This window comes from Podarcis raffonei, chromosome 7 (genome assembly GCF_027172205.1).
Source record: "Podarcis raffonei isolate rPodRaf1 chromosome 7, rPodRaf1.pri, whole genome shotgun sequence".
NCBI classification, from domain to species: Eukaryota; Metazoa; Chordata; class Lepidosauria; order Squamata; family Lacertidae; genus Podarcis; species Podarcis raffonei.
The window spans coordinates 3,185,464-3,212,006 of record NC_070608.1 but is presented as its reverse complement, the minus strand read 5'-3'; the positions used below and the strand labels follow the sequence as shown (position 1 = coordinate 3,212,006).

The following is a 26,543-nucleotide window of genomic DNA, read 5'->3' as shown; positions in this document are numbered from 1 at the left end:
GTGGGCGACGGCCTCCTGTGGACGCTCTGGCCGCCCCGCCCCCTGCGCTCTATGGCCTTTCCTCAGAGCGAAACGGGAACGGCTTCGGCGCCGGCTGGGCCCGTCGCCGAGCGGAGCGAGCAGGTGAGGGACCCCGCGGCGCCCCCGCCTTCCTCTCCCGCAGGGCTGCCGTTTCCCCGGCGAGGCTCCTCCCCGCCCCCCCCGTTCCACCCTCACAACAGCCCTGCGAGGGAGGGCAGAGGGTTCGGGGGGCTCCGCGGGGAGAGGGGCCTCCGCCGGACCTCCCAGCGCGGCCTTGGCCAACCTGGCGCCCGTCAGAGGGGCTGCACGGCAACTGGGAGCGGGTGGGAATTGTAGCGCAACATCGCTGGGTGCTGCTGGCTGGTGGGACTTGTAGGGCCACCTCTAGGTGCTGGGGCTGCTGGGAGTTGTAGTGCAACCTCGCTGGGTGCTGGGGCTGGTGGGAACTGTAGGGCCACCTCTAGGTGCTAGGGCTGGTGGGAGTTGTAGTGCAACCTCACTGGGTGCTGGGGCTGGTGGGAACTGTAGGGCCACCTCTAGGTGCTAGGGCTGGTGGGAGTTGTAGTGCAACCTCACTGGGTGCTGCTGGTTGGTGGGAGTTGTAGTGCAACCTCACTGGGTGCTGGGGCTGGTGGGAACTGTAGGGCCACCTCTAGGTGCTAGGGCTGGTGGGAGTTGTAGTGCAACCTCACTGGGTGCTGCTGGTTGGTGGGAGTTGTAGTGCAACCTCACTGGGTGCTGCTGGTTGGTGGGAGTTGTAGTGCAACCTCACTGGGTGCTGGGGCTGGTGGGACTTGTAGGGCCACCTCTAGGTGCTGGGGCTGGTGGGAGTTGTAGTGCAACCTCGCTGGGTGCTGGGGCTGGTGGGACTTGTAGGGCCACCTCTAGGTGCTGGGGCTGCTGGGAGTTGTAGTGCAACCTCGCTGGGTGCTGGGGCTGGTGGGAACTGTAGGGCCACCTCTAGGTGCTAGGGCTGGTGGGAGTTGTAGTGCAACCTCACTGGGTGCTGCTGGTTGGTGGGAGTTGTAGTGCAACCTCACTGGGTGCTGGGGCTGGTGGGAACTGTAGGGCCACCTCTAGGTGCTAGGGCTGGTGGGAGTTGTAGTGCAACCTCACTGGGTGCTGCTGGTTGGTGGGAGTTGTAGTGCAACCTCACTGGGTGCTGCTGGTTGGTGGGAGTTGTAGTGCAACCTCACTGGGTGCTGGGGCTGGTGGGACTTGTAGGGCCACCTCTAGGTGCTGGGGCTGGTGGGAGTTGTAGTGCAACCTCGCTGGGTGCTGGGGCTGGTGGGACTTGTAGGGCCACCTCTAGGTGCTGGGGCTGCTGGGAGTTGTAGTGCAACCTCGCTGGGTGCTGGGGCTGGTGGGAACTGTAGGGCCACCTCTAGGTGCTAGGGCTGGTGGGAGTTGTAGTGCAACCTCACTGGGTGCTGCTGGTTGGTGGGAGTTGTAGTGCAACCTCACTGGGTGCTGGGGCTGGTGGGAACTGTAGGGCCACCTCTAGGTGCTAGGGCTGGTGGGAGTTGTAGTGCAACCTCACTGGGTGCTGCTGGTTGGTGGGAGTTGTAGTGCAACCTCACTGGGTGCTGCTGGTTGGTGGGAGTTGTAGTGCAACCTCACTGGGTGCTGGGGCTGGTGGGACTTGTAGGGCCACCTCTAGGTGCTGGGGCTGCTGGGAGTTGTAGTGCAACCTCGCTGGGTGCTGGGGCTGGTGGGACTTGTAGGGCCACCTCTAGGTGCTGGGGCTGCTGGGAGTTGTAGTGCAACCTCGCTGGGTGCTGGGGCTGGTGGGAACTGTAGGGCCACCTCTAGGTGCTAGGGCTGGTGGGAGTTGTAGTGCAACCTCACTGGGTGCTGCTGGTTGGTGGGAGTTGTAGTGCAACCTCACTGGGTGCTGGGGCTGGTGGGAACTGTAGGGCCACCTCTAGGTGCTAGGGCTGGTGGGAGTTGTAGTGCAACCTCACTGGGTGCTGCTGGTTGGTGGGAGTTGTAGTGCAACCTCACTGGGTGCTGCTGGTTGGTGGGAGTTGTAGTGCAACCTCACTGGGTGCTGGGGCTGGTGGGACTTGTAGGGCCACCTCTAGGTGCTGGGGCTGGTGGGAGTTGTAGTCCAACCTCGCTGGGTGCTGCTGGCTGGTGGGACTTGTAGGGCCACCTCTAGGTGCTGGGGCTGCTGGGAGTTGTAGTGCAACCTCGCTGGGTGCTGGGGCTGGTGGGAACTGTAGGGCCACCTCTAGGTGCTAGGGCTGGTGGGAGTTGTAGTGCAACCTCACTGGGTGCTGCTGGTTGGTGGGAGTTGTAGTGCAACCTCACTGGGTGCTGGGGCTGGTGGGAACTGTAGGGCCACCTCTAGGTGCTAGGGCTGGTGGGAGTTGTAGTGCAACCTCACTGGGTGCTGCTGGTTGGTGGGAGTTGTAGTGCAACCTCACTGGGTGCTGCTGGTTGGTGGGAGTTGTAGTGCAACCTCACTGGGTGCTGGGGCTGGTGGGACTTGTAGGGCCACCTCTAGGTGCTGGGGCTGGTGGGAGTTGTAGTCCAACCTCGCTGGGTGCTGCTGGCTGGTGGGACTTGTAGGGCCACCTCTAGGTGCTGGGGCTGCTGGGAGTTGTAGTGCAACCTCGCTGGGTGCTGGGGCTGGTGGGAACTGTAGGGCCACCTCTAGGTGCTAGGGCTGGTGGGAGTTGTAGTGCAACCTCACTGGGTGCTGCTGGTTGGTGGGAGTTGTAGTGCAACCTCACTGGGTGCTGCTGGCTGGTGGGACTTGTAGGGCCACCTCTAGGTGCTGGGGCTGGTGGGAGTTGTAGTCCAACCTCGCTGGGTGCTGCTGGCTGGTGGGATTTGTAGGGCCACCTCTAGGTGCTAGGGCTGGTGGGAGTTGTAGTGCAACCTCGCTGGGTGCTGGGGCTGGTGGGAACTGTAGGGCCACCTCTAGGTGCTGGGGCTGGTGGGAGTTGTAGTGCAACCTCGCTGGGTGCTGGGGCTGGTGGGAACTGTAGGGCCACCTCTAGGTGCTAGGGCTGGTGGGAGTTGTAGTGCAACCTCACTGGGTGCTGGGGCTGGTGGGAACTGTAGGGCCACCTCTAGGTGCTAGGGCTGGTGGGAGTTGTAGTGCAACCTCACTGGGTGCTGCTGGTTGGTGGGAGTTGTAGTGCAACCTCACTGGGTGCTGCTGGTTGGTGGGAGTTGTAGTGCAACCTCGCTGGGTGCTGGGGCTGGTGGGACTTGTAGGGCCACCTCTAGGTGCTGGGGCTGGTGGGAGTTGTAGTCCAACCTCGCTGGGTGCTGCTGGCTGGTGGGATTTGTAGGGCCACCTCTAGGTGCTAGGGCTGGTGGGAGTTGTAGTGCAACCTCGCTGGGTGCTGGGGCTGGTGGGAACTGTAGGGCCACCTCTAGGTGCTAGGGCTGGTGGGAGTTGTAGTGCAACCTCACTGGGTGCTGCTGGTTGGTGGGAGTTGTAGTGCAACCTCACTGGGTGCTGGGGCTGGTGGGAACTGTAGGGCCACCTCTAGGTGCTAGGGCTGGTGGGAGTTGTAGTGCAACCTCACTGGGTGCTGCTGGTTGGTGGGAGTTGTAGTGCAACCTCACTGGGTGCTGGGGCTGGTGGGAACTGTAGGGCCACCTCTAGGTGCTAGGGCTGGTGGGAGTTGTAGTGCAACCTCACTGGGTGCTGCTGGCTGGTGGGAGTTGTAGTGCAACCTCACTGGGTGCTGCTGGTTGGTGGGAGTTGTAGTGCAACCTCACTGGGTGCTGCTGGCTGGTGGGACTTGTAGGGCCACCTCTAGGTGCTGGGGCTGGTGGGAGTTGTAGTCCAACCTCGCTGGGTGCTGCTGGCTGGTGGGATTTGTAGGGCCACCTCTAGGTGCTAGGGCTGGTGGGAGTTGTAGTGCAACCTCGCTGGGTGCTGGGGCTGGTGGGAACTGTAGGGCCACCTCTAGGTGCTAGGGCTGGTGGGAGTTGTAGTGCAACCTCGCTGGGTGCTGGGGCTGGTGGGAACTGTAGGGCCACCTCTAGGTGCTAGGGCTGCTGGGAGTTGTAGTGCAACCTCACTGGGTGCTGCTGGTTGGTGGGAGTTGTAGTGCAACCTCACTGGGTGCTGGGGCTGGTGGGAACTGTAGGGCCACCTCTAGGTGCTAGGGCTGGTGGGAGTTGTAGTGCAACCTCACTGGGTGCTGCTGGTTGGTGGGAGTTGTAGTGCAACCTCACTGGGTGCTGCTGGCTGGTGGGACTTGTAGGGCCACCTCTAGGTGCTGGGGCTGGTGGGAGTTGTAGTCCAACCTCGCTGGGTGCTGCTGGCTGGTGGGACTTGTAGGGCCACCTCTAGGTGCTAGGGCTGGTGGGAGTTGTAGTCCAACCTCGCTGGGTGCTGCTGGCTGGTGGGACTTGTAGGGCCACCTCTAGGTGCTAGGGCTGGTGGGAGTTGTAGTGCAACCTCGCTGGGTGCTGGGGCTGGTGGGAACTGTAGGGCCACCTCTAGGTGCTAGGGCTGGTGGGAGTTGTAGTGCAACCTCGCTGGGTGCTGGGGCTGGTGGGAACTGTAGGGCCACCTCTAGGTGCTAGGGCTGCTGGGAGTTGTAGTGCAACCTCACTGGGTGCTGGGGCTGGTGGGAACTGTAGGGCCACCTCTAGGTGCTAGGGCTGGTGGGAGTTGTAGTGCAACCTCTCTGGGTGCTGCTGGTTGGTGGGAGTTGTAGTGCAACCTCGCTGGGTGCTGCTGGCTGGTGGGACTTGTAGGGCCATCTCTAGGTCCTGGGGCAGGTGGGAATTGTAGGGCAACCTCTAGGTGCTGGGGCTGGTGGGAGTTGAAGTGCAACCTCACTGGGTGCTGCTGGCTGGTGGGAGTTGTAGGGCCATCTCTAGGTCCTGGGGCAGGTGGGAGTTGTAGGGCCACCTCTAGGTGCTGGGGCAGGTGGGAGTTGTAGGGCCACCTCTAGGTGCTGGGGCTGGTGGGAGTTGAAGTGCAACCTCACTGGGTGCTGCTGGCTGGTGGGAGTTGTTGTTCTTTCTTTGGCAACCCCTCGTAGCCAAGTAAGATTGTCTTCCATAAACACGGTTTTAGCAATGAGTCCGTAAGTGACTGTGGAGGTCAATTCTGGATCCACATGGCCTTGTAGTCCAACCTCACTGGGTTCTGCTGACTGGTAGGAATAGTAGTCCAAACTCGCTGGGTGCTGCTGGTTGGTGGAAGTTGTAGTCCAACCTGGATAGGTGCTGCTGGCTGGTGGGAGTTGTAGTCCAAACTCGCTGGGTGCTGCTGGCTGGTGGGAATTGTAGGGCAACCTCTAGGTGCTGGGGCTGGTGGGAGTTGTAGTCCAAACTGGCTGAGTGCTGCTGGCTGGTGGGACTTGTAGTGCAAGTGCTCCGGGGGCTGGGGGAGGTATACTTGTGACTGATGACATTTTGACTGCGGTCTTGCTTATTGGGGTTTGTTGCTTGCTGCTAATTTCTTGCATCTGCCAGAGAATTCTCAACACTCCTGTTCTAAATAAATACATGGTTGAGTTAAATGTGAAGTATGGTGTGGAGTCTTCCCACTTCCTTATTCTCATTGTCTAGGAATTACCTACAAGCATTCCTAAGATTATTTGTTTCTTCTATTCAATGACCAAAGTAGGTTTATTAAATTCCCCTATGACATGATTGTGTAATTTCTTTTTAGGACCAAAGGAATGTGAAGATGAGTACTGTAGCTATGTACCAGCCTTCCCGTGGGGACAAGAACATGTATTACATCCTGACTGCAAACCACCCTTATGGCAGCAAATTTTTTCCTGCAGGGAGTATGTGTTACCTGAACGAACAGAGTTACTTGCGGTCCATTAGATTGTCACCCACTCGCTTCTTGAGGGTTGTCATGGAGCAAGATGGATCCGTGGTCACTGTGGATGCTGAAATTCTGCAGCCTTTGCCTGACAAGATGGCTGATTATCTTTCAGCCATCAGCAACATTCATGAACGGTTGAACTGTTTTCTGAACAGGCATGTCCTGGATGTAGCCATGAATGCCAAACAGGGACAGCAAGTCTTTGTGGAACTAGACCATCAGACTTTCTCTGGTACCATCTGCTACATTGGGAAGGTTCATAGGAGCCCTTTACCATCTGGGCTCTGCCCGGTTTACTTTGGTGTAGAGCTGCAGGTGAGGCCATTTATGGAGGTTGTACTTGTCCTGAATTTTTACGGTCTGGTCTGTAATTAAATTTAGCCTTTGAACGCTGAAATAGGCTATATAAATACTTTCTCAGTAATCCATAAGAGAAAAGTACATTGCCTTGCATGTTAGGTGTGAGTGTCTTTTGAGCGAAGTGCTTTGCCTAGCTCACATGAAACAAGAAGCGTTAAATGCTTTCTTTGGGCCAGCCAGTTCAAAATGTCTCACACAAGCTTTTGAGATCCGCAAAACCTTTCCTCATGGTTTCAAAGAAGGAAAAATACATTATTTTCTGGCTAAGGCATAATAACATGCTCATTTTAATCTGTTTCTTGCCAATCTCTTTTGGTTACTGTGAAGGGAGTAAGGTGGAATTAATGCAGTCACATTAAACAGAAGTCACATGATGGAAGTTTTGAGTTAAACAGTACATGAAAAATGTGCTCCTTTGGGGCAATGGAAATGGAAAGCTAGAAGTAAATTTAGTAAGTTTTAATGGGGCGATTCCTGAATGTTTCCTGTATGGTTTTAGGCTTTATGATAAATAATAATAGTAATAATAATAATTTATTTATATATACCCCGCCCATCTGGCTGAGTTTCCCCAGCCACTCTGGGTGGCTTCCAATCAAGTGTTAAAAACAATACAGCATTAAATATTAAATACTTCCCTAAACAGGGCTGCCTTCAGATGTCTTTTAAAGAGAAGATAGCTGCTTATTTCCTTCACACCTGAAGGGAGGGCATTCCACAGGGCGGGCGCCACTACCAAGAAGGCCCTCTGTCTGGTTCCCTGTAACCTCACTTCTCACAATGAGGGAACCGCCAGAAGGCCCTCGGCGCTGGATCTCAGTGTCCAGGCTGAATGTTGGGGGTGGAGACGTTCCTTCAGGTATACAGGACCAAGGCCGTTTAGGGCTTTAAAGGTAAGCACCAAGACTTTGTATTGTGCTTGGAAACGTACTGGGAGCCAATGCAGATCTCTCAGGACTGGTGTTATGTGGTCCCGTCAGCCCCTCCCAGTCACCAGTCTAGCTGCTGCATTCTGGATTAATTGCAACTACAGTGCAGTTTTTCTGAGGGATGGGAAGGTGTCCTGCTCCTCTGAAGGGTATACTTTGGTTCCTACATGATACTCACATACTTGTAGCAGAAATGGGCTCTTCTCTTGTGTCCTCTCTTTGTTCATATCCTGAGATGTTATAACATAACCTATCTGCTGCTTCTCCAGGGTGACGGTGAAGGCAAAGGCCACTGTGATGGTACCTACAATGGGACAGAATACTTCAAGTGTAAAAAGGACTGTGGCCTTTTCCTCCCATGTAACAAACTGCAGTTTGTATCAGCACCAGAGAAGGGCATGGCGAAGCAAGAGGCAAATCCAGACGCAGTTGGGGCATCTCCAGTGAAAGTGGGGGATACAATCGGCTTCTATTTGGATGATGCCTTCATGCGAGGAATAGCAATGGATGTATTCAAGGAAGAAAACACCTGGATGGTTAAAGTGTGTCCGGTAAGAAAGTCATCACCATTCTGATTAAATCCTTCTGGAGGAGGCATTCATTGAGACAGTAATGTCCTGAAAACAGAGAATATGATGCCCCCATTTTGGGGTTGCGCCAAAAAGAGCAAGGAAGGGAAATAATGCAACAGGTCTCCTCTGCCAGTTGAAACTGATAAATATTTGCTTGTCCTTATCTGGGCAGATGGATAAAATGGCCGGGTCTGCATATAAGACTAAGCCATGGGTTGCTATACTGTGATAATATTTTTAATTAGTTTTCAATTACAATCCAATAATAGCCTCATTATAACAATAACAATTTATAATACAATTATTAATACCAATTGTTCAAATGCTGACTTAAATAATTTAGATAAGGTGGCCCCTGCATGCTAGAATTGATGGCTTGATTATTTGCTTTATTTCTGTCTCCAAAATCTTATTAATTTCCATTACATTCCAGTCATAATAATAATAATCCCTTATATAACAACTGCAGTACAGTGGTACCTCGGGATGTGAACGGGATCCGTTCCGGAGCCCCGTTTGCATCCTGAATAGAATGTAAGACGCGACAGCGCGTCTGCGCATGCGTGGGTCGCGTTTTGCCGCTTTGGCTTTGGAGGGTTTTCAGCAGGCAAAGTGCTTTTGCACTCAGCGCCTTTCTGCCCCTCGCATTCCATGCCGGGGTCAGAGCCAGGTACTGAGACGAACTGCGAGTGAAGCCCATTCCCTCCTGTCCTGGGGGGGGGGGCGATTTGCAAGGATCATTACCCTCAATCAACCTTGTTTTTCCTTCTTCAACAATTTCCCACTGTTGTGGGAGCTGCCTCCCTTAAGGCAGAGAAGAACCAGAAGCCAATGCTATACTGTGGCTTAACTATGGTTTGGTTATTGCCAACAACCCAAGATGGAATCCATGGCTTGTTCTTTCTTTGTTTAAACTCCCACTTGGTGTTGCATGTGAATCCATCACCCTTTCTTAATCATAGTTTGCTTGGCTGCCCCACCCAAGATGCTCACCAAAGAAGCAGCTAGAAAACAAACTAAGCTTTGAAGAAACAATCTGTGGTTGTCTGTGCGACAGCTTGTAGTTTGTTAAACAAACCATGGCTTGGTGTGAACTAAGCCAATGATATCCATGGTGCATATGTACCTTAGTAGTAGCTCACATACTTTGTATGTAAAACTTCCAGGTATATCCTTAAATTTTCTACTTCATTTATTTCATAAATTAATACACTGCTCGATTGTTTTAAAAAAGCAAAACTCAAAGCTATTTACAGAGAGAATAAATCAATTATCTGTAAGAAAACCCATAAAACAGCTTTGTAAATCATTCAAAGCATAAAATCAATAATAAGCTAAAAACAGATTAAAACATACACCCACATTCTATTTTGGTTTATAGGAGGAAGAAGGATCAGAAGATGTTTTCCGCGTTATCCCCATGGACTCTGTGGTTAAAGAGGAGCTGCTTTCCCCAGGTGACTCAATAGTCTGTGGTAGCTTTGCTTCTCCATTTCTGGAGGACAAGAAATCTTATTGGTTCTACTGTGGCATTGGGGTTGGAGTCTATAAGGCTGCTACTGAAAACAATAACATGCACACCAACCACCTTTGTAGTCTGCCTTTTCCACCAAATTATAAGACTCATAGGGTATATTTTTCTCTGTTGCACTCCTCTTAAAACATTGAGGCACCAAGCTGAAGAATGCATGAAGGGAGAAGTGAAAATGAGAAGGCACTTTGTGGTTTGGAAGGAACCCAGGTTTTCTGATTGCCCTCACCAACCAGGAAAATATTTTTCTGAAGCAAAGGCGCATTTCAACACTGATGGGTAGAATGCCGAGGTAAACATACCTAGGCATCCCATAGCAATTCCTTTATTAGCAGAAGTGAGGGTTAGCCTAACGTCCAAACCCAAATCAGGTCTTAGGTTGCTAAAGAGAATACTAAACAGCCAGACCAGCAAAATGGCTATGTCACTCATAAAATCCTACTCTCCAGCTCCCACCTAGGGTCTTCAACAGCAAAGTAATAAAACGGCATCAAAATGTTAATTACAAAAGTCTGTCTGGCATAATACATATGTGTTGCCTTTCAGGCTTTGAAGTGGATGCTGATGCTGGGCTCCAGGACCAGCCTAAGCGCAAGAGAAGTGAGAGTGCAGAGGATCTGGAAAGCAAGTCACCCGCCCTTGATGTGAACTCAGTGGTACGGATCAACTTGGACAAGGGGAACTCAGTCACGGGAACAATCTGTTGGATTGGCTGCCTGCCTGAAAATCGGCAGAAAATGGCTGGAGTTGAGCTGGTGAGAGTTCCATCCATGCGTCCATTCATGGTCTTTGACATCTCTAGCTTCTTCTTTGGTGATCTCTCATAGCTGAGTAAGATTGTCTGCCGTGAACACGGTCTTAACAGTGAGTCCGTAAGGGACTATGGAGGCCAATTCTGGATCCACACGTCCTTCCACAGTGGGGACATAGGTTTCTGGGCGGGAGTTGATCCTGGTGAGGGTTTGCCAAGCATGCCTTCCTCTTGGCACGTTTCTCCCTTGCGTCCTGAGTTCGAGTGTCTTCAAAGCCCACGACACCCTTGGTAAAGGCTGTTCTCCAATTGGAGCATTTGCAGGCTGGTGTTTCCCAGTTCTGCATTTTTAAAGATTCATGTTAGTAGGATCAAGAACTGTATCACAGGGTTGGGCTATGCAATGGGTAAATGGGCACGCAGTTGACAGGACTACTGGAAATGAAAGCCTGCTTCCCTCTCTTAAGAAATGGGCTACTAGAGCCAAGAGTCTTGAGGTGGGTAATTTAATTGCGACAGTTTGACTCTCGGTCTTTTGGTCAGCCTTTGGTACCACTGATTGAGAGGTGTTGGTAACTCAACTGCCGGGCCCAAGAGGGATTTGAGGAGTTCTTGTGCCTGATAGGAAGAACAGAGAGGATGGTACTGGCACAGCTTCCCATGTGGAATCCCCCGGAATTCCCTCTTGTTCCTTTTCCTTGTCTGTGAGAGTGCTAGGGGAGATTCAGACCAGAATGCTTGCCTGTCTGACTGAGAGATTTCACCCTCCCACACAGGATGAAGATAAGGGCGTTTCTGATGGCGAGCTGCAGGGGGTGCGCTACTTCACTTGCCCCCCAAAGCGTGGCCTCTTTGTGAGGCTGGAGTCGTGCCAGCCGGACATGCGCTTCCAGTCCATCAGCCACACTTCCCCGGAGTCCACAGAGTTCAGTAAGTTCCCTTCCTCCACTGAAGATACACCGTGGGCAGGATGAAGTGGTCCATTTGCAGCTTTCGACCAGCCCCCCCCCCTCTTTCTCTTGCCCTTCCCATCATGGTTTGTTGCTTCATGTCTAAGCTAAAAGAAGAGAGGGATATTTTCAGGAGCAGAACGTTAGAGGTGTTTTTAGAAAGAGGAAGTATCCGTCTGTTTCAGGTGGACTGGATGCTCCTGCTGTCCTAAGCAACTCGCCCCCTCTCAGAGATGATGTGGCCGTGAATGTCCTGGAAGGGCGGATGAAGGGGATCCAGGGCCACTGCAATTCTTGCTACATGGATGCTGCACTTTTCAGGTAGGTGGGTCCGCTTGCTTCCTTTCCAAACCCCCATACAAGTGGGTCCCTTTTGGAAACCACATTAGTTCTGTTTAGTTTATGGGAAATAGCCCCCTTTGGGCACCTTCAGGGACTGTGCTCAGATCCTGAATAATCACGTTTCTCTTCTCATGGCTAAGGGTCTTTGTAGGGTATGTGAACTGCACTATCAAATTCAGCTTGATGGGAAAAATCTATTCTCCGCCGCTCATGCTGTTGCTTCGATTTCTCTCTGTCTCCATGTCAGTTTTTTGTTTTGTTTTAATCCACTACTCTGGAGTGTTGCTGCCAACCTAGCAAAGTTACCAAGTGCGTCCTCTCTCACCACAGCCTCTTCTCCTGCACCTCTGTGTTGGATTCCATGCTCTTCAAACCCTCCCTCCCACCTGATGGGCACGTTCAGAACATCCTCCGGGACAAGATAGTCAACCCTCTCAGGCAGTGAGTAGCTAAAGGGGTGTCCTCCTGGCCGACGGGAGCAGTCCACTTGCACCTCCAACTCAGCTCTTTTATTTGCCTCTTTGTCTATCTGCAATTTTTGCAGGTGCAGCTTCAGTGTCACATGCTGAATTCTGCATCCTCGAAGCGGAGAGGTTCCCCTTCTGTATAAAAACCAACAAAACCCTCCACAAAGTTTCTAGTTCCCATAGCTCTGCAGTAAGCCTGGTGAAATCTAAGAAGCTGAACAGGGTGGACTCAATGGATTTCAGAAGCTGCAACTTGGGTTTCTGTGGAGCTCCTTGTTTCTTCCCCCATTGCAAAGCAGAATAAATTCTGCAAAATAAGCAAATCTATATTAATTTTATTTATTAATCAGCAGTGTCCCCTTGGCATTTGGGATTTTGGGGGTATTCATGCATTTATGCAGCCCAGGCTTTAACACCATGTCAGTTTCTTGAAGAGATGACACGATTCCCTCCTCTCCTCAGGAAAGGATTTGTTGCTGCTAGCAATGTGATGGACCTTCGACACCAGTTGACTGAGAAGGGAGAATGTTCCAGCTTTGCCACTTCTGAGAAAGGTGTTTAATTTCCCCCTCCCTTTTTGGGTCTCATGCTCTGGTGCACTTTGATGTGCTACTAAGCTATTCCAGTATCAGATCCCTGCTCAGCCACAAACCTGACTGGTGGAGGAGACTGCAATAGGTCACTGTCTCTCTCAGCCAGCCTAATCTACCTCATGGGTTTTTTGTCGGGGAGGGCAGGATAAAGATGGAATTGCTTGAAATCCCAAATTGGATTCTTTGCAAGACTATAATCAAAGACCCTGGGTGGGCGTGGTCCTCCTTCCCTTAAAGCTGTTGACAAAAGTTAAAGAACTACCTGGCGAGTTTGGTACGGCATAGTATGAGAGCTGGTATTTGCTGTGCCAAGCCAATACTCCTGTGGAGTCCTGTATCCTGCAATGACAGAAGACACAAGTCCCCTGCTTTTTGACTTCATTTTCTGTGTGTTCTTGAGTGATGGAGGGGGCCAGTTACCTGCACACCCACCCCACCCGCACCTGCTCTCCTTCGTTTCTTCTTCCACTGTCGGAGGTAGAAAGCCTCCGAATACCAGCTGCTGGAGAAGAAAATGCTCTTGTGCTCAAATCCTAATTGCGGGCTTCCTGGAAGAGGCATCTGGTTGGCCACTGTGGGAACAGGACTCTGCACTGAATGGGCCACTGGCCTGACCCATCAGACTCTGTTATACAAAAGATTTGCCTGTGTCTGACAGCAGCTGGAGAAGAAGGGAGCAGCGTGTCTGATGTGACGTTTACTTTGCCCTTTTAGACCCTGAGGAGTTTCTTAATCTCATCATGCATCACATCCTTGGGATAGAGCCGCTTCTGAAGCTGCAGTAAGTTTTCACCCCGAAGAGCTGAGAAATATGGGCTGCGTGTTTCTGGGACTAGGAAGAAATAATCACACTTCAAAGGATCTTATGCCTCAGAGGGAGTTGATCTGGGTGGCTAGTGACTTAAAGTGGTAAAGGGAAGCTGTCAAAATACTTATTTGTGGTCAGGGGAGAAGTGGAGAAGGAGGAAAGGGGTAGTGCCTTAGGCCTGGTGGAGCAGGAATGTCTTGTGGCCCTTGAGATGTTGTTTTCTCCAGCCCCAGCCAGCACTGCTAATTGTCGTGGATTTGTAGTTCAGCAGCAACTGGATGACCCAAAGGTTAACCACCCCTGTGGCAGAGGATAATTGCGGGGAAGGGCACCTTGCTAACTATTTTTATTTTTATTTGGCTGGGGAATTAGTGTTCAGCTCTACAAGTGTGTGTTGATTTGAAGTCTAGAGAGCCTCAGGTGTTGATGGAGGCAAACCCAAGTTCTCCAGGTCTCCAGCTGACCTTACCCCAAAAGCGGTGTGTTAAGGGCAGGAGTTCATATGCCTGCAGTGGCTCAGAATGGGGGAGCCTGGCTTCCACCCAGCTGCACCCCCTGCGCCCCATAGTGCTGCTCAGAGGGAATGGAGAGAAGCCTAAGAAATTCATTTTCCCATTGCGCTATTGAAACAGCTGCCGTTGCTCTAATAATTCCTTTTGTGGGGAGTGGGGTGCAGCATCTGGATAGCCGCAGAGGAGTCACCTGCCCATCACTTTCAGGTCTGGAAGGCTCAAGGAGCAGGAGTGCTACTGCTACCAGATATTCATGGACAAGCAGGAGGACTTGGTGGTGCCCAACGTGCAGCAGCTGGTAGAGCATTCCTTTCTCTCATCTGATCTCAAGCTGGTGGAGGTGAGTCATTGTGACCCTTTTGGTTGCTGCTTCTCTGTATTTTAACATTCTGGCGCTGCAGAGCATGACGTGAGCCTGTCCAGGAGGATATCTTGGTTAATGGTGTCAAAAGCTGCTGAGATATTGAGCTCAATCAACAAGGTCACACTCCCCCGTCTGTTTCATGGTCATCCATCAGGGTGACCGAGGCTGGTTCAGTTCTGAACCTGAACCCACATTGTAGGACATCTAGACCAGGGTTTCCCAAACTTGGGTCTCCCGCTTTTGTTGGACTAAACCTCCCATTATCCCTAACTGGCAGGACCAGTGGTCAGGGATAATGGGAGTTGTAGTCCAAAAACCACCCAAGTTTGGGAAACCTTGCTCTAGATAATTGGTCTCATCCAGGAATACCAGCAGTTGCCCCACCGCCTTTGCCAAGAATTGTATTGAACTTTGAGCAGGCACAACTTTCCATGTAGAGGTGAGGAAAGCTTGCCCTGCAGCGGTGCCCTCTTCTACTCAGCTCTGAGATGCAGGAAACTGCTGGGCTTCCCATTGCAGATCAATTTGCTATGTGGCTATAAGCAGATAGACTGCCCTTCCCTGACCGTCAGCCCAACCCAGATTCTGCATTGTGTGATTGCTTGGAAACTTCTGGCTGGAGAGCAAGTCCCGATGATGTGACTTCCATTTCTCCCTCTGCCTAGATTCCCTCCTGCTTTATCCTCCAAATGCCCCGTTTTGGGAAGGAATACAAAATGTTCAGCAAAATCATCCCCTCCTTGGAGCTGGACATTACTGACCTGCTGCTGGATAGTAAGTTATGGGCATCATACAATAGGGGTGGGGATGTGGACGCAAACGTATTCTAGTTCCCTTTACCTAGATTTGTCATCCGCTTCCTTGGAGTGACATGCTGCAATAGCACTGTGTGAGACTGATGGCAGTTCAGAGAATGGATTCACTGCTGTGGCCTCTATAACTGACCCAGGGTTCATCGGGAACGTCCTGGAATTAAACAGTGAGAGGTTCTCATGCCGGTCCATTCATGAAGCTCCCTGGCAAATCCTTCTCCCTCAGCCTAACTTTCATCATCGGGCAGTTGTGATAATAAGTACAAGGAGCGTTCTTAAGCATTTTGTAGGTGGTTCAGCTTGTTTGTCAGGAAAGATCCTGCTGTGCTTCTTTCTCCCTGAGCCTGATTCAGGACTAGAGGCTGCTATTAGCCAGGATATCTGTGTGATCTAAACAACAATATACCATTGTGGCTTGGAAGCTGGCCAGAGGAACCACACTAAAGATCGCTTAGCCATTTTTGGCCCAATTCATTTCTCAGTAGAAAGTGCATCCTGTGCTGTAGGCAGGCTCTGAAAGGTTCAAGGTGTGATCTTTAGTCTCCCACTGTAGGTCCCAGGGAGTGTTTTGTGTGCGGAGCTGTGGCCACTCAGGAATGCTCGGCGTGCTTCAAAGACAAGATGTTTGCAGACACCGGATTGAAGCAGTATTGCGATTCTTGCTGCACTCAGGTACCCCTTTTCATTTGTACCATAGTGGGAAGAAGTTTCACGTCTAAGGCCCCAGATTCATGCCTGCTCCTCTTGAGACTTCAGGAAAGGAGTGAAGGAGCCCTTTTCTTTAGAGGAACTCACTGATGGACTTGGTATATACCAGAGGGTGGTTAACCAACAGCCTGTGGGCCTTACTTGGCTCCCCAAAAGCATTCTAGTTGCCCCTGAGGGCCCTCTCCAAATTTGGTAGCAGTATTTATTTGTTTAAAATGTTTTTATAGAATCAGAGAACTTTAATCATTTTTCTTTGCTGTGAACATTCCCTTTGTTCTGTGGGTTCTGCAGGCGTTTCTGCATGCCCCGGTTAGGGTGGATGTGGGTTTTCTGAGAGCAAAAGGGATGCTAGGCCACAGTTCCTTGACCGGGGCTTGTGGACTTCCTTTCTTTAAAAGCACAGACCCCCCTGATGGCAGCAGGTGCCCCATTCCACATGAGCCCTCGCCACCCCTTTAGCTTTACTGTCTTGTGGCTGTTTGCAGGCTCACTCTCATTACCAGCGCAAAGCCCATCAGCTGACAAAACTGCACATCCCCGAGGAGTTCTGCAGGGGCAGCCGCCTGGGCAGCTTCCGGGTGCCTCGGGAGAAACTGGAGCTCTTTGCTGTTCTCTGCATTGAAACCAGTCACTATGTCTCCTTTGTGAAATATGGACCAGAGAAGGAGAATTGGATGTTTTTTGACAGCATGGCAGATAGGCATGGTAAGTTTGTGTGCTGTTTGAACAGGTGCGTGCATGCCTCCCCCCACAACCCAAAAAAGCCACAAATGCATTTAGGGATGTTGTTTCGATGTTAGGAAGGGGATTGGCTCATTTAATGCAGGGGTCTGGGACTACGATTCCCATCTTCCCTGGCCATTGAACACGCTTGAGGCTAGTGAGAGGTGTAGTTCAGCAACATCTGGAGGACCAAAGGTTCCCCACACCTTGTTTATAGCAAGGATGGGGAACCTGTGACCCCCCCAAATATTGTTGGATGCCCCAGCTCCTATCAGCCTCAGCTAGTGGGGCAAATCGTTAGGGAGGATGGGAGTTGGAGTCTAGCAACAGCTGGAGGCCCACAAGTTCCCTGTATCTGCATTATAATGTCAAAATTGTGTAGCTACACAAAAGCAGTTCTGTGAGCATAGAACACAGTAGGAAGAGTTAGGTTTGGCATAATGTCACAGAGACGGCCAGTAAGTCACATAGTTCAAAGCTGGAGTTAACTCTTTATTAGCAAAACATGGTCTTCACAGACATGGCTGAGTTTCAGGCCTAATGAGCACAGCAGCTCATGCCCTGTAGGTCCTACTGCATGAAATCAGTTGCCAAGACTAAAGTCCTCACCTCCCCGCAGCCCTCTTATGCCACCTCTCCAGGGTTTCTTCCAAGCAATCAGAGACTGCTCCTGTATGCAGCCTGCCTATGCTCCTCCTGTTTCATACCTCTCCTGGTTCTGGGGGCGGGGACAGAACCAGAAGGGTTGTTGCAGAAGGGTGGGGGAGAGACACCTGTGACTCAGCTCTGCCTCTTGGCCCCCCTCATCCCACTCACCTGCTTCTGCCTCTGATTCTGGACTCCTTTCTGTCACATGCTGTCCCTGCTCACTAAGCCCGGTTACCCCTTCAGCTTCTGACACCTCCTCCTCCCAGTCTGCTCCCTCTGACCACTCATCACTGTCCCATCACCACTCCCCGGGCTCTGAGCCTTCTTCCCTTGGGGTTCCCCAGCTGGTTCCTCCCGCTATTCATCCGTGCCCAACCAGTCCATGACACAAATAAATCCTCGCTTCCTGAATCAGCAAAGTGCTCCTCTTTCCTTTCTTGAAGGGCAGTGATCTCTCACGAATGATACACCCATCCCAGTTGTGTGTCTGTGCAGTTGCAGAGGTTGACCAGTCCTGGCTGCATAAGGCAGGGGGTCATTCCAAATGCACCCAAGGGGGTTCACCTAACCAAAGGACCCTCTTTTCTGTCAGAATCTCCACTACGACTGAGCAGGAAAAGCTCATCCTCCGGTCGAGTCTTTCGGAATCTCTTCCGACATGATTAACGACCTGAGCCTTTGATGAGGCTCCAGACATGTTTCCTCATTACGCAGAGTATCCAGCACGCAGGGAAGGACGAGAAAATATGAGCTACTGTCAGAGGCTCAGGAGCAGAAGAGCAGGGGAGAGAGCAAATAGAGAGCGGAGGAGAGGAATCAGAGGGGAGCGTAGGGGAATATGACAGTGGACCGAGAGATTCCATGAGCTTCTCCAGCGAATCAGAAGATTCCCAGGAGGGGGCGCCTATGGTAAGGGCGAGGCGAATCCCAGGGGAGACGATCCATAAACAAGGAACCAGAGGGGAGTCCCAAAGGAGTAGCGGAGGAGTAGGGCCAGTTCCCCCACCAGAGCACAGTGGGGGGGAAGAGTCACGTGAGTCAGGACCAGCTTCTCCTCCATCGGGGAGTGGGGAGACGGAGGGAAGGCCAGGTCCAGCTAGCCTCCCCGAAAGGGGGAGCAGTGACACAAGTGTAACGGTCAGAAGGAAAGTGGGAGGCTGCGCGCGCGCGCCAAGTTCAAATGTGGAGGAGCGCGGGGCAGCAGAAAACCCGGATTGGGAGCCAGGTCCTAAAGCCCGAAAGAGGGAGGGGGAAGAGTCGGGAGAATCAGCGTCAGAAGAATCTCGGAGGGCTGAGACTCCGACTAGCAGAAGGACCCAGAGAAAGAAGGAACAGAGGAAGAGGTGGAGTAAGGCTAGAATCTTAAGCTGGTGTCAGGGGGGAGGAGATTCAGATGGGACTTCTACGGTCTGATGGATAGATGTAGCGTTGCGCGCTGCGCGTCTGGAAATGAGACTGAACTTCAATAAAGACTTTTTAACTTGAGCAAGAAGCAGCGTTGGTCTTGTGTGAGCTGGGACCTTGGGCAGCGCTGACAGTAAGTCCCATCTCCAAAAAAAAACTCTGCAAGCTCACGAAGATAGGCAAAGATGACTACAGAGGAAAAAGTCAAGCAATTGCAGGAAGCGGTCTCAACGCTCTACACAGAATTGGCTGCGTCTAAGAAAAAAGAAGGAGAAACAGCTGCGCTCTGCCAGGATCTGCAAGCCAGGTGGGACAGATGGGGAAAGGAGGGGCAGCTGGGAGCCAAGCCGGAGGGAGTTGGCCTCGGGAAAAGGGGGGCGAGCCTTGTGACCCATTTTGACGGGAACCTGCAGCAGTACCCTAACTTCAGAGCAGAAGTAGTTCTCGCGCTCAATTTGCTTCGGAAAGATTTTAGAGATGAGGAGGAGAAAGTGGGTTTCATAATCACTCATCTGCATGGGGAAGCTAAGTCGTGGCTGCGAACCTTGTTACGCGAAAATGACCCCGCCCTCAAAGATTCAAGCGCTTTTATTGAAGCCATGGACGCTTGCTTTAAATCAACGGTGGATGTGGATGTCGCTAGAAGGGAAATGCATGGATTGCGGCAAGGAAAAGCGACGGTGCGCCAGTATCATTCCCGCTTTTTTGGGTTAGTAAATGTGCTGGGCTGGCAGAAGGACTCAGCTGCCGTCAGGGATCTGTTCTGGGAGGGGCTGAATGGAGCCGTGAAAGATGAACTGGCGAGGGGGGAGAGACCCCAAAACACCACAGAAGTAGTCCAAAGGGCGCTCGCAATTGGGGTGCGCCTGGAAGAACGCCCGTGGAGCAGGGAGGAGGGGCGAAGAGCAAACACGTCAGTTAGAACGACTCCCTTCCTACCCAGAGAGACAGAGCGCGCTCAGTCCACGTCTCCTCTGATGAGGGGAGAGGAGCCAATGGAAATCGGAGGTGCAAGGGCTCAGACAGCAAGCAGAGCCCAAACACCAGGAGCAGTCAAGGCGAAGGCTCCTAGAGGGAGCAGGAAGTGTTACATCTGCGACAGTGCACTGCACATGGCCAAAGAGTGTCCCCAGAGGCTCCAGAAGCACACTGCAGCCTCAGCAACTGTTAAAGGAGCAATTCAGCAGGGAGTAGAGCAGCAGGGAAACGGCGAAGCCTGGTTGGAGATGGAGGCACTGGGGCTCAACCAGGCGAGTCAGTGAAGCAGTCCCCAGAGATTTTGCGGCCCACAGACCCCCTCCCACCCAAACCAGTGGTGCAACTCACTGCATTGCTCCAGCTGCCCGATGGGCTCACCCTGGAGGTCCCTATTACCATTGACTCTGGTAGCAACGCAGACTTTGTAGGGTTGGACTTCGTCAAGCAGCATCGCATAGCACTCCTGCCAGCCACGACGCCCCTAAATGTTGTCACGGTAGATGGCAGGAAGATACTGGGAGGAGAGGTGGTATAGCAGACACTGCCTCTGGTGATGCAAATTGGGAACCACCGCGAAGTCATCAGTTTCAACGTCACCCACCTGTCGGACACGCCCATAGTGTTGGGCATGAGTTGGCTGGATAGGCACAGCCCGGCATTAGCGTGGTACCAGCGGCAATTGACCTTCTGCTCTTCCTACTGCGCAGCGCACTGCATCCAGACCTGCCAGGAAGAGGAGGGGCAAGAGGATGCACCGCAGCTACACCTAGGCATGGTGCAAGCGGTGCCCAACAAGTACAAGGCCTTTTTGGAAGTCTTCTGCGAGAAGGAAGCAGACAAGCTGCCTCCCCACAGACCCTACGACTGCAAGATTGACCTCCTGCCAGGGGCGACGCTGCCGACTGGGAGACTGTACTCCATGTCTAAAGACGAAATGCAAGAACTCAGGGAGTTCATAGATCGCAATTTGAAGCGGGGATTCATCCGGGAATCCAAAGCAGTGGGGGGCAGTCCCGTGTTTTTCGTGAAGAAGAGAGACACGCCCGAACGGAGGCTCATAGTGGATTATAGAATCATCAATTCCAGGACAAAGCCCACAGCATTCCCCATGCCCAAAATTGACGACCTGCTCGCGACGGTGAGGAAGGGACGGATCTTCACCAAGTTGGATCTACGAGGGGCCTACAACCTTATACGCATACGGGAGGGCGACGAGTGGAAGACAGCCATGTTTACGCCTTTAGGAACCTATGAATACAGAGTCATGCCGTTTGGTCTCCAAAATGGCTCCCATTGTTTCCAAGCTTTCATGCACCACGTGCTAGCGGGACTCCTCTACAAGAAGTGCGTCTGCTTCTTAGATGATATCCTGATCTTTTCGGACTCGCAGGAGGCGCACGAGGAGGACGTCAAGGAGGTCCTGCAGAGACTACGGGAGCACAGACTTTACGCCAAACTGGAGAAGTGCCAGTTCGACACGACAGAGGTGGATTTCCTGGGCTACAAGCTGTCCGACAAGGGACTTGCCATGGACAGCGCCAAGGTCCGCTCAGTGTTGGACTGGAAGAGCCCGCGCAACCGGAAGGAGGTCCAGAAGTTCGTCGGTTTCGCCAACTTTTATCGCAAGTTCATCAAGGGGTTCGCGAAGGAGACGGCGGCCATCACGGACACCCTCAGCTCCAAGAAGAAGAAGTTCACCTGGACGGACCAGGCGGAGCAGTCCTTTCGGAGGCTCAAGCGTCTCTTCGCGTCCGAAGAACAGCTGCTACACGTAAACCCCAGCAAACCGATGAGGGTTGAAACGGACGCCTCGGACAGAGCGGTGGGGGCGGTCCTGTTGCAGCAAGATCCGCAAGGGGACTGGAGACCGTGCGCATTCTACTCCAGGAAGCTCAGCACGTCGGAGCAGAACTACACCATCTGGGACAGGGAGTTGCTGGCCATTCATGCAGCCTTCAAGGCGTGGCGGCACTTCCTCGGAGCCAGACACACAGTGCAGGTTCGCACGGACCACAAGAACCTGGAGTACTGGCGCACGGCGAAGTTCCTGAACCAGAGACACATCCGCTGGGCGGAGTTCTTTGCAGATTTCGATTTCCGGATAGAATACATCCCGGGAGACAACAACGTCATGGCGGATGCGCTATCCAGGAAGCCGCAGTATCTCGAGGAAGCGGCACCGGCAGAGGCCAAACACATTTTCGCACCAGAGGTGTGGGCGTGCGCTTCAGCCGCAGTGGACCTGGACGCAGTCCGTCGCGCGCTACAGGCGGATTCGTTTGCGCAATCCAAGATGGAGGAGGTGCGAAACGGCACAGCGAGGGACGACGAGTTCAAGATACGCGACGGACTACTCCTCCGCAAAGGGGCTCTCTACGTACCGGGAGACGACCTTCGCGCGAGAGTCTTGCAGCAGCTGCACGACGCGCCCAGCGCTGGGCACTTCGGCAAGGACAAGACGGCAGAATTAGTCACCAGGGACTTTTGGTGGCCCAAGGTGCGGGGAGAAGTTGCGGATTACGTTTCCAGGTGTGACACCTGCCAAAGGGCCAAGCCAGTACACAGGAAGCCGGCGGGTCTGCTGGAACCGCTGCAGACGCCGCTCGAACCATGGGAGAAAGTGGCCCTGGACTTTGTTACAGATCTGCCCAGTTCGCGCGGCAAAACAGCGGTACTCGTGGTCGTAGACCTCTTCACCAAGATGGCGCATTTCATTCCGTGCGCGAAGGTGGCCACAGCGGAACAGACCGCCAAGCTGTTCATAGACCACGTTTTCAAAGCTCACGGCCTGCCGCGGTCCATCCTGTCCGACCGGGGCCGCCAATTCATCTCGAACTTCTGGCAGAAGCTGCTGGGCATCCTGAACGTCAAGATCAACTTAGCGTCGGCACGACACCCGCAGACCAACGGACAAGCGGAGAGGGTCAACGCCATCATGCAGCAGTACCTGCGATGCTACGCCAATCAACAGCCCTCGACCTGGGTGGACTACCTACCGCTAGCCGAGTTTGCCTACAACAACACGAAGCACGGGTCTACAGGGGTGACACCGTTCTTCGCCAACAATGGGCGCCACCCCAGAACCTTCCCGGGGTTGGAGACCGAGGCAGAGGGGGAGCCACGGGGGGCAGAGCACTTAGCCGCAGAGTTACAGGAGGTCCATGAGCAACTCCGAAGGCACTTGGAACTCGCGAAACACGCCTACAAGATGCAGGCAGACAGGCACAGGAGGGTTGGGGAAGACATACAGGTAGGGGACTGGGTCTGGTTAGCAGCTCAGGCAGTGCCGGCCAGAACGCTAGCTAAGAGGAAGCTAGGACACAAGCAGCTGGGACCTTACCAGGTCGCGGCACAAATCAATCCAGTGGCCTACCGGTTGACACTCCCGGAGGGCTCCAGAATGCACCCAGTCTTTCACAGGTCAGTGCTCACGCCTTACAAGGCACCCCACAGGTTTCAGGCGCCAGGGACCGCACCAGCTCCACGTAGCCCATCGCCAACAGGGGAGGGACCACAGAGGGCGACGCCACTCAACGAGGTCACAGAGATTTTGGACTCCAGATGGGGGGAAGAGGGAGTTGAATATCTCCTCGCCAGGGAGGGTACTCCGGCCAGCGCCAACGAGTGGGTGCCGTGCTACGCCGTGGAGGAGCACTACCTCAAAGACGAGTTCCATTCGATCTTCCCACACAGACCCATGCCGGCGGAGTATTTCGACGACTGGCTTTTCACACCCACACTGTCAGCCAGCACGTTCCAAGGTTTCTCCTCAGATGAGGAGCCGACGCCGGGGATGAGCTCCCCGGAGGGGTCGCTCTCGGGGTTTGCCACGGACCGCTCCTATTGGTGGGACACTCAACCAGAAGTGGGGTGGAGCAGGGAACTGCTGAGGGGGCCCTTGCACACAGCCTCACCCGAGGGACAGGGTGGAGAAGTGGACATGGACGTGTGGGGGGAGGATCTTGGTTTTGAGCACGACAGCAGAGAAATGGAAGCAGAGGAAGTCGACGTCGACGAACCCATCGTGGGGGGGCCTGATCCCGCTGGCCGGTTGCACACCAGGGGGAGAGAACGGAAGCCAGCACTCACACCCCCAGCGCTGGAGCACCTGGAACCCACACCCGAAGAGGGGGAGGGGGGAAGGGGGGGCTTCGAGGGGGGGATGGATGTCAGAGGCTCAGGAGCAGAAGAGCAGGGGAGAGAGCAAATAGAGAGCGGAGGAGAGGAATCAGAGGGGAGCGTAGGGGAATATGACAGTGGACCGAGAGATTCCATGAGCTTCTCCAGCGAATCAGAAGATTCCCAGGAGGGGGTGCCTATGGTAAGGGCGAGGCGAATCCCAGGGGAGACGATCCATAAACAAGGAACCAGAGGGGAGTCCCAAAGGAGTAGCGGAGGAGTAGGGCCAGTTCCCCCACCAGAGCACAGTGGGGGGGAAGAGTCACGTGAGTCAGGACCAGCTTCTCCTCCATCGGGGAGTGGGGAGACGGAGGGAAGGCCAGGTCCAGCTAGCCTCCCCGAAAGGGGGAGCAGTGACACAAGTGTAACGGTCAGAAGGAAAGTGGGAGGCTGCGCGCGCGCGCCAAGTTCAAATGTGGAGGAGCGCGGGGCAGCAGAAAACCCGGATTGGGAGCCAGGTCCTAAAGCCCGAAAGAGGGAGGGGGAAGAGTCGGGAGAATCAGCGTCAGAAGAATCTCGGAGGGCTGAGACTCCGACTAGCAGAAGGACCCAGAGAAAGAAGGAACAGAGGAAGAGGTGGAGTAAGGCTAGAATCTTAAGCTGGTGTCAGGGGGGAGGAGATTCAGATGGGACTTCTACGGTCTGATGGATAGATGTAGCGTTGCGCGCTGCGCGTCTGGAAATGAGACTGAACTTCAATAAAGACTTTTTAACTTGAGCAAGAAGCAGCGTTGGTCTTGTGTGAGCTGGGACCTTGGGCAGCGCTGACAGCTACGTTGCTAGGTTTTATTTCTAACTATGCGGACAGAAAAGAAAAATACATGCACTCTCTGTGAAAGCAGGAGCAACTGAAACAAAGGAACAGGAAATCAGTAACATCACATCCATCTATCCATCTCCTGTCTTCTGTGAGACTTCCAACAGCCTGGAATCTCTGGAATGCAAAACAGAGCCTTGTGACTCTAAGCACTGCACAGTGGCATAAACAGAAACTAACATCTTCCTCTCTTTCCCGCAGGTGATGAGGACGGCTTCAACATTCCCACTGTGACTCTGTGCCCAGAGGTTGCCAAGTACCTGGAGATGCCCGTAGCCACCCTGGCCATGCAGCAGCCCCGGGATATGGAAGGAGTAGCTAAGCGCCTCTTCTGTGATGCTTACATGTACATGTACCAAAGCAAGAAAATGGCACTCTATAAGTGAGCAGTGGGTTGCTTCTTGCAGTGGAACAGAGAGGAAGGGGCTCTGATGCTCTTCCACTGCGCTGTCTCTCACGCTGTTTACAGAATCGCCTCTGGAGAATGGAACGAGTGAAACTACTTTGCCTAGGGCAGGTGATTCAAACCTGCGAATCTGGACTTGTCAGAAATGTGGGACTAGTATTGGTGGAGCAACCTCCCCTCTCAGTTCCCATACTCCTTTTGGTAAGGGCTACAACTCAGGAAAACGCAGAAGCTCAAGGCTGGGCTTGCACAAAGACATTCTGGTCTGTGCACCAGGAAGTGGCCTGTCTCAGGGTTTCACCTCATCTGGGTTCCAAAAATCCAGTACTCTTATTCTGATCATTCCTTCCCCTTGGTGGGAGAGGTGGGAATTGAATGTCTCAGACTAAAAGCTCTTCCTGCAGTAAGTTCTGGGTTTGACCTGGAATCCCTAGGGAATAGCAGACTGCCCCCCTCTGCACACTTGGTTGTTGGTGTGGTCCTTTGCCATCTGTGGCAGCCCTGTGCGCTTGACTTGCACTTTTAAATTTGTGTAATTTGTTTTAGATGGTAATTGAAGCTTCAAACTGAAGCATCTCGATGTTGACGTGTCTCAGGCAGGACAAGCACTTTGGATAAATACCTTTGGTTTTGGGAGAAAATGGCCCAAGTGTGTGGAGATGGCTCTCACACCTTCTGCTTTTTCAGCCTTTACAACTTTCACAAGGAAGTGTGGCTGCCAGGGCTGTGGACTATATACAACCATCCAGAACGGCAGGTGCCCAGGCAGTCTGGTGACTCCTGGGGAATGGCCTGGCCTGCCTTACTGTGAATTCAACAGCACTGTTATTAAGTCTCCTGCACGAGCCGTCCTTGTAGAGCAGTGCAGAGCTAACAGAGTAAGTGGTTAAATTTTTGTTCCTCCTGTTCAAGGACTCCTGCTTCCTTATGCAAACTGGCCTTTGTTGGCCAGATTTCCTGTGATGGTTCCTAGAAACACGATCCTTTGGACTTCCTCTTCCCCCTCTCAAATTCCATGATGGTATCTTGACAGTTCATCTCCCATGGGTTAGAATGACCCCACTGCCTCACTCTCTCCCCATCCCACCCCAAGTTGACATTTCTTCTTGGTTTCCATCTCTAAATAGTTTGGGTTTGGTGTTTCAGACATTCTCCCAAATATATTGAGCTACTGAAAGAAAAGAAGAAATAATTCTCTTGCAGAAAAAGCACAGGGATTCTGTATTCTATGTGAATTTTACAGAACAGTTGGCATTTTCTGTCTACTAAAATACTGTGCAATAAGATTTTGGGTAGGGAGAGGACTAAGTGCCTTACATGTTGACAGCATCTGTGTGACCTGTCTAGCCCTTTTAAACGACTCTCCCTACATTGTATTTCTAAATCACCTCTGCTGAGATGTCCTGTTCTGCAGCCTGAAATTATAAAGTATTACAGCACTTTCCAGTAGGACATTGCCTTGTTGGGGAAAGAAGCTTGTCTGACACAGAAATCCAAGACGTTTTGGTGTCTGCTTGGGCTTCTACAAGCAGGAAATAAGAAATTAGCAGGAAATTAATTTATCAAAGTTATTTGTGTTTATTTGGTGATAGCCGGGGTTCACTTTGTAACAGCCCCTTTGCTTCCTTGAGGCCTAGCTTGAGAGGCCAGTTGCAGAGATTGTGCTTGCATTATTTAAATTCTTGGAATCTGTGTTGGCATTCTTCTTTCCTCTATTTCTAGAACTTATATCACCAGCTGTATCCAACTGCCCTCCCGCCTTAAAAAACCTCAAAGTGGACATTTTTGTATGTAGTGGGGTCAATCTCTTTGTAAAATACGTCCTCCAATAGAGCATTTTTTTCTGA

General features: G+C 52.5%; 1 protein-coding gene across 1 annotated transcript; it reads left to right on the top strand.

Annotated features, from left to right (window-relative positions):
• Window positions 1-26,543, top strand: LOC128417000 (ubiquitin carboxyl-terminal hydrolase CYLD-like). The gene is made up of 15 exons (XM_053395134.1): window positions 1-123; window positions 5,678-6,157; window positions 7,401-7,682; window positions 9,085-9,160; window positions 9,781-9,989; window positions 10,762-10,915; window positions 11,121-11,256; window positions 11,608-11,718; window positions 12,207-12,298; window positions 13,052-13,118; window positions 13,865-13,997; window positions 14,687-14,795; window positions 15,387-15,505; window positions 16,027-16,246; window positions 24,492-26,543. The coding sequence occupies exons 1-15, from the start codon at window positions 52-54 to the stop codon at window positions 24,674-24,676; spliced, it is 2,445 nt and encodes an 814-aa protein (XP_053251109.1). The 5' UTR covers window positions 1-51; the 3' UTR covers window positions 24,677-26,543.

Bases quoted from the DNA above. Each gene is read 5' to 3' on its own strand.
- LOC128417000 (XM_053395134.1), top strand. From the start codon at position 52: ATGGCCTTTCCTCAGAGCGAAACGGGAACGGCTTCGGCGCCGGCTGGG. The intron at 12,299-13,051 runs GTGTTTAATTTC...TTGCCCTTTTAG, and splicing joins CTTTGCCACTTCTGAGAAAG to ACCCTGAGGAGTTTCTTAAT. The intron at 13,998-14,686 runs GTGAGTCATTGT...CCCTCTGCCTAG, and splicing joins CTGATCTCAAGCTGGTGGAG to ATTCCCTCCTGCTTTATCCT.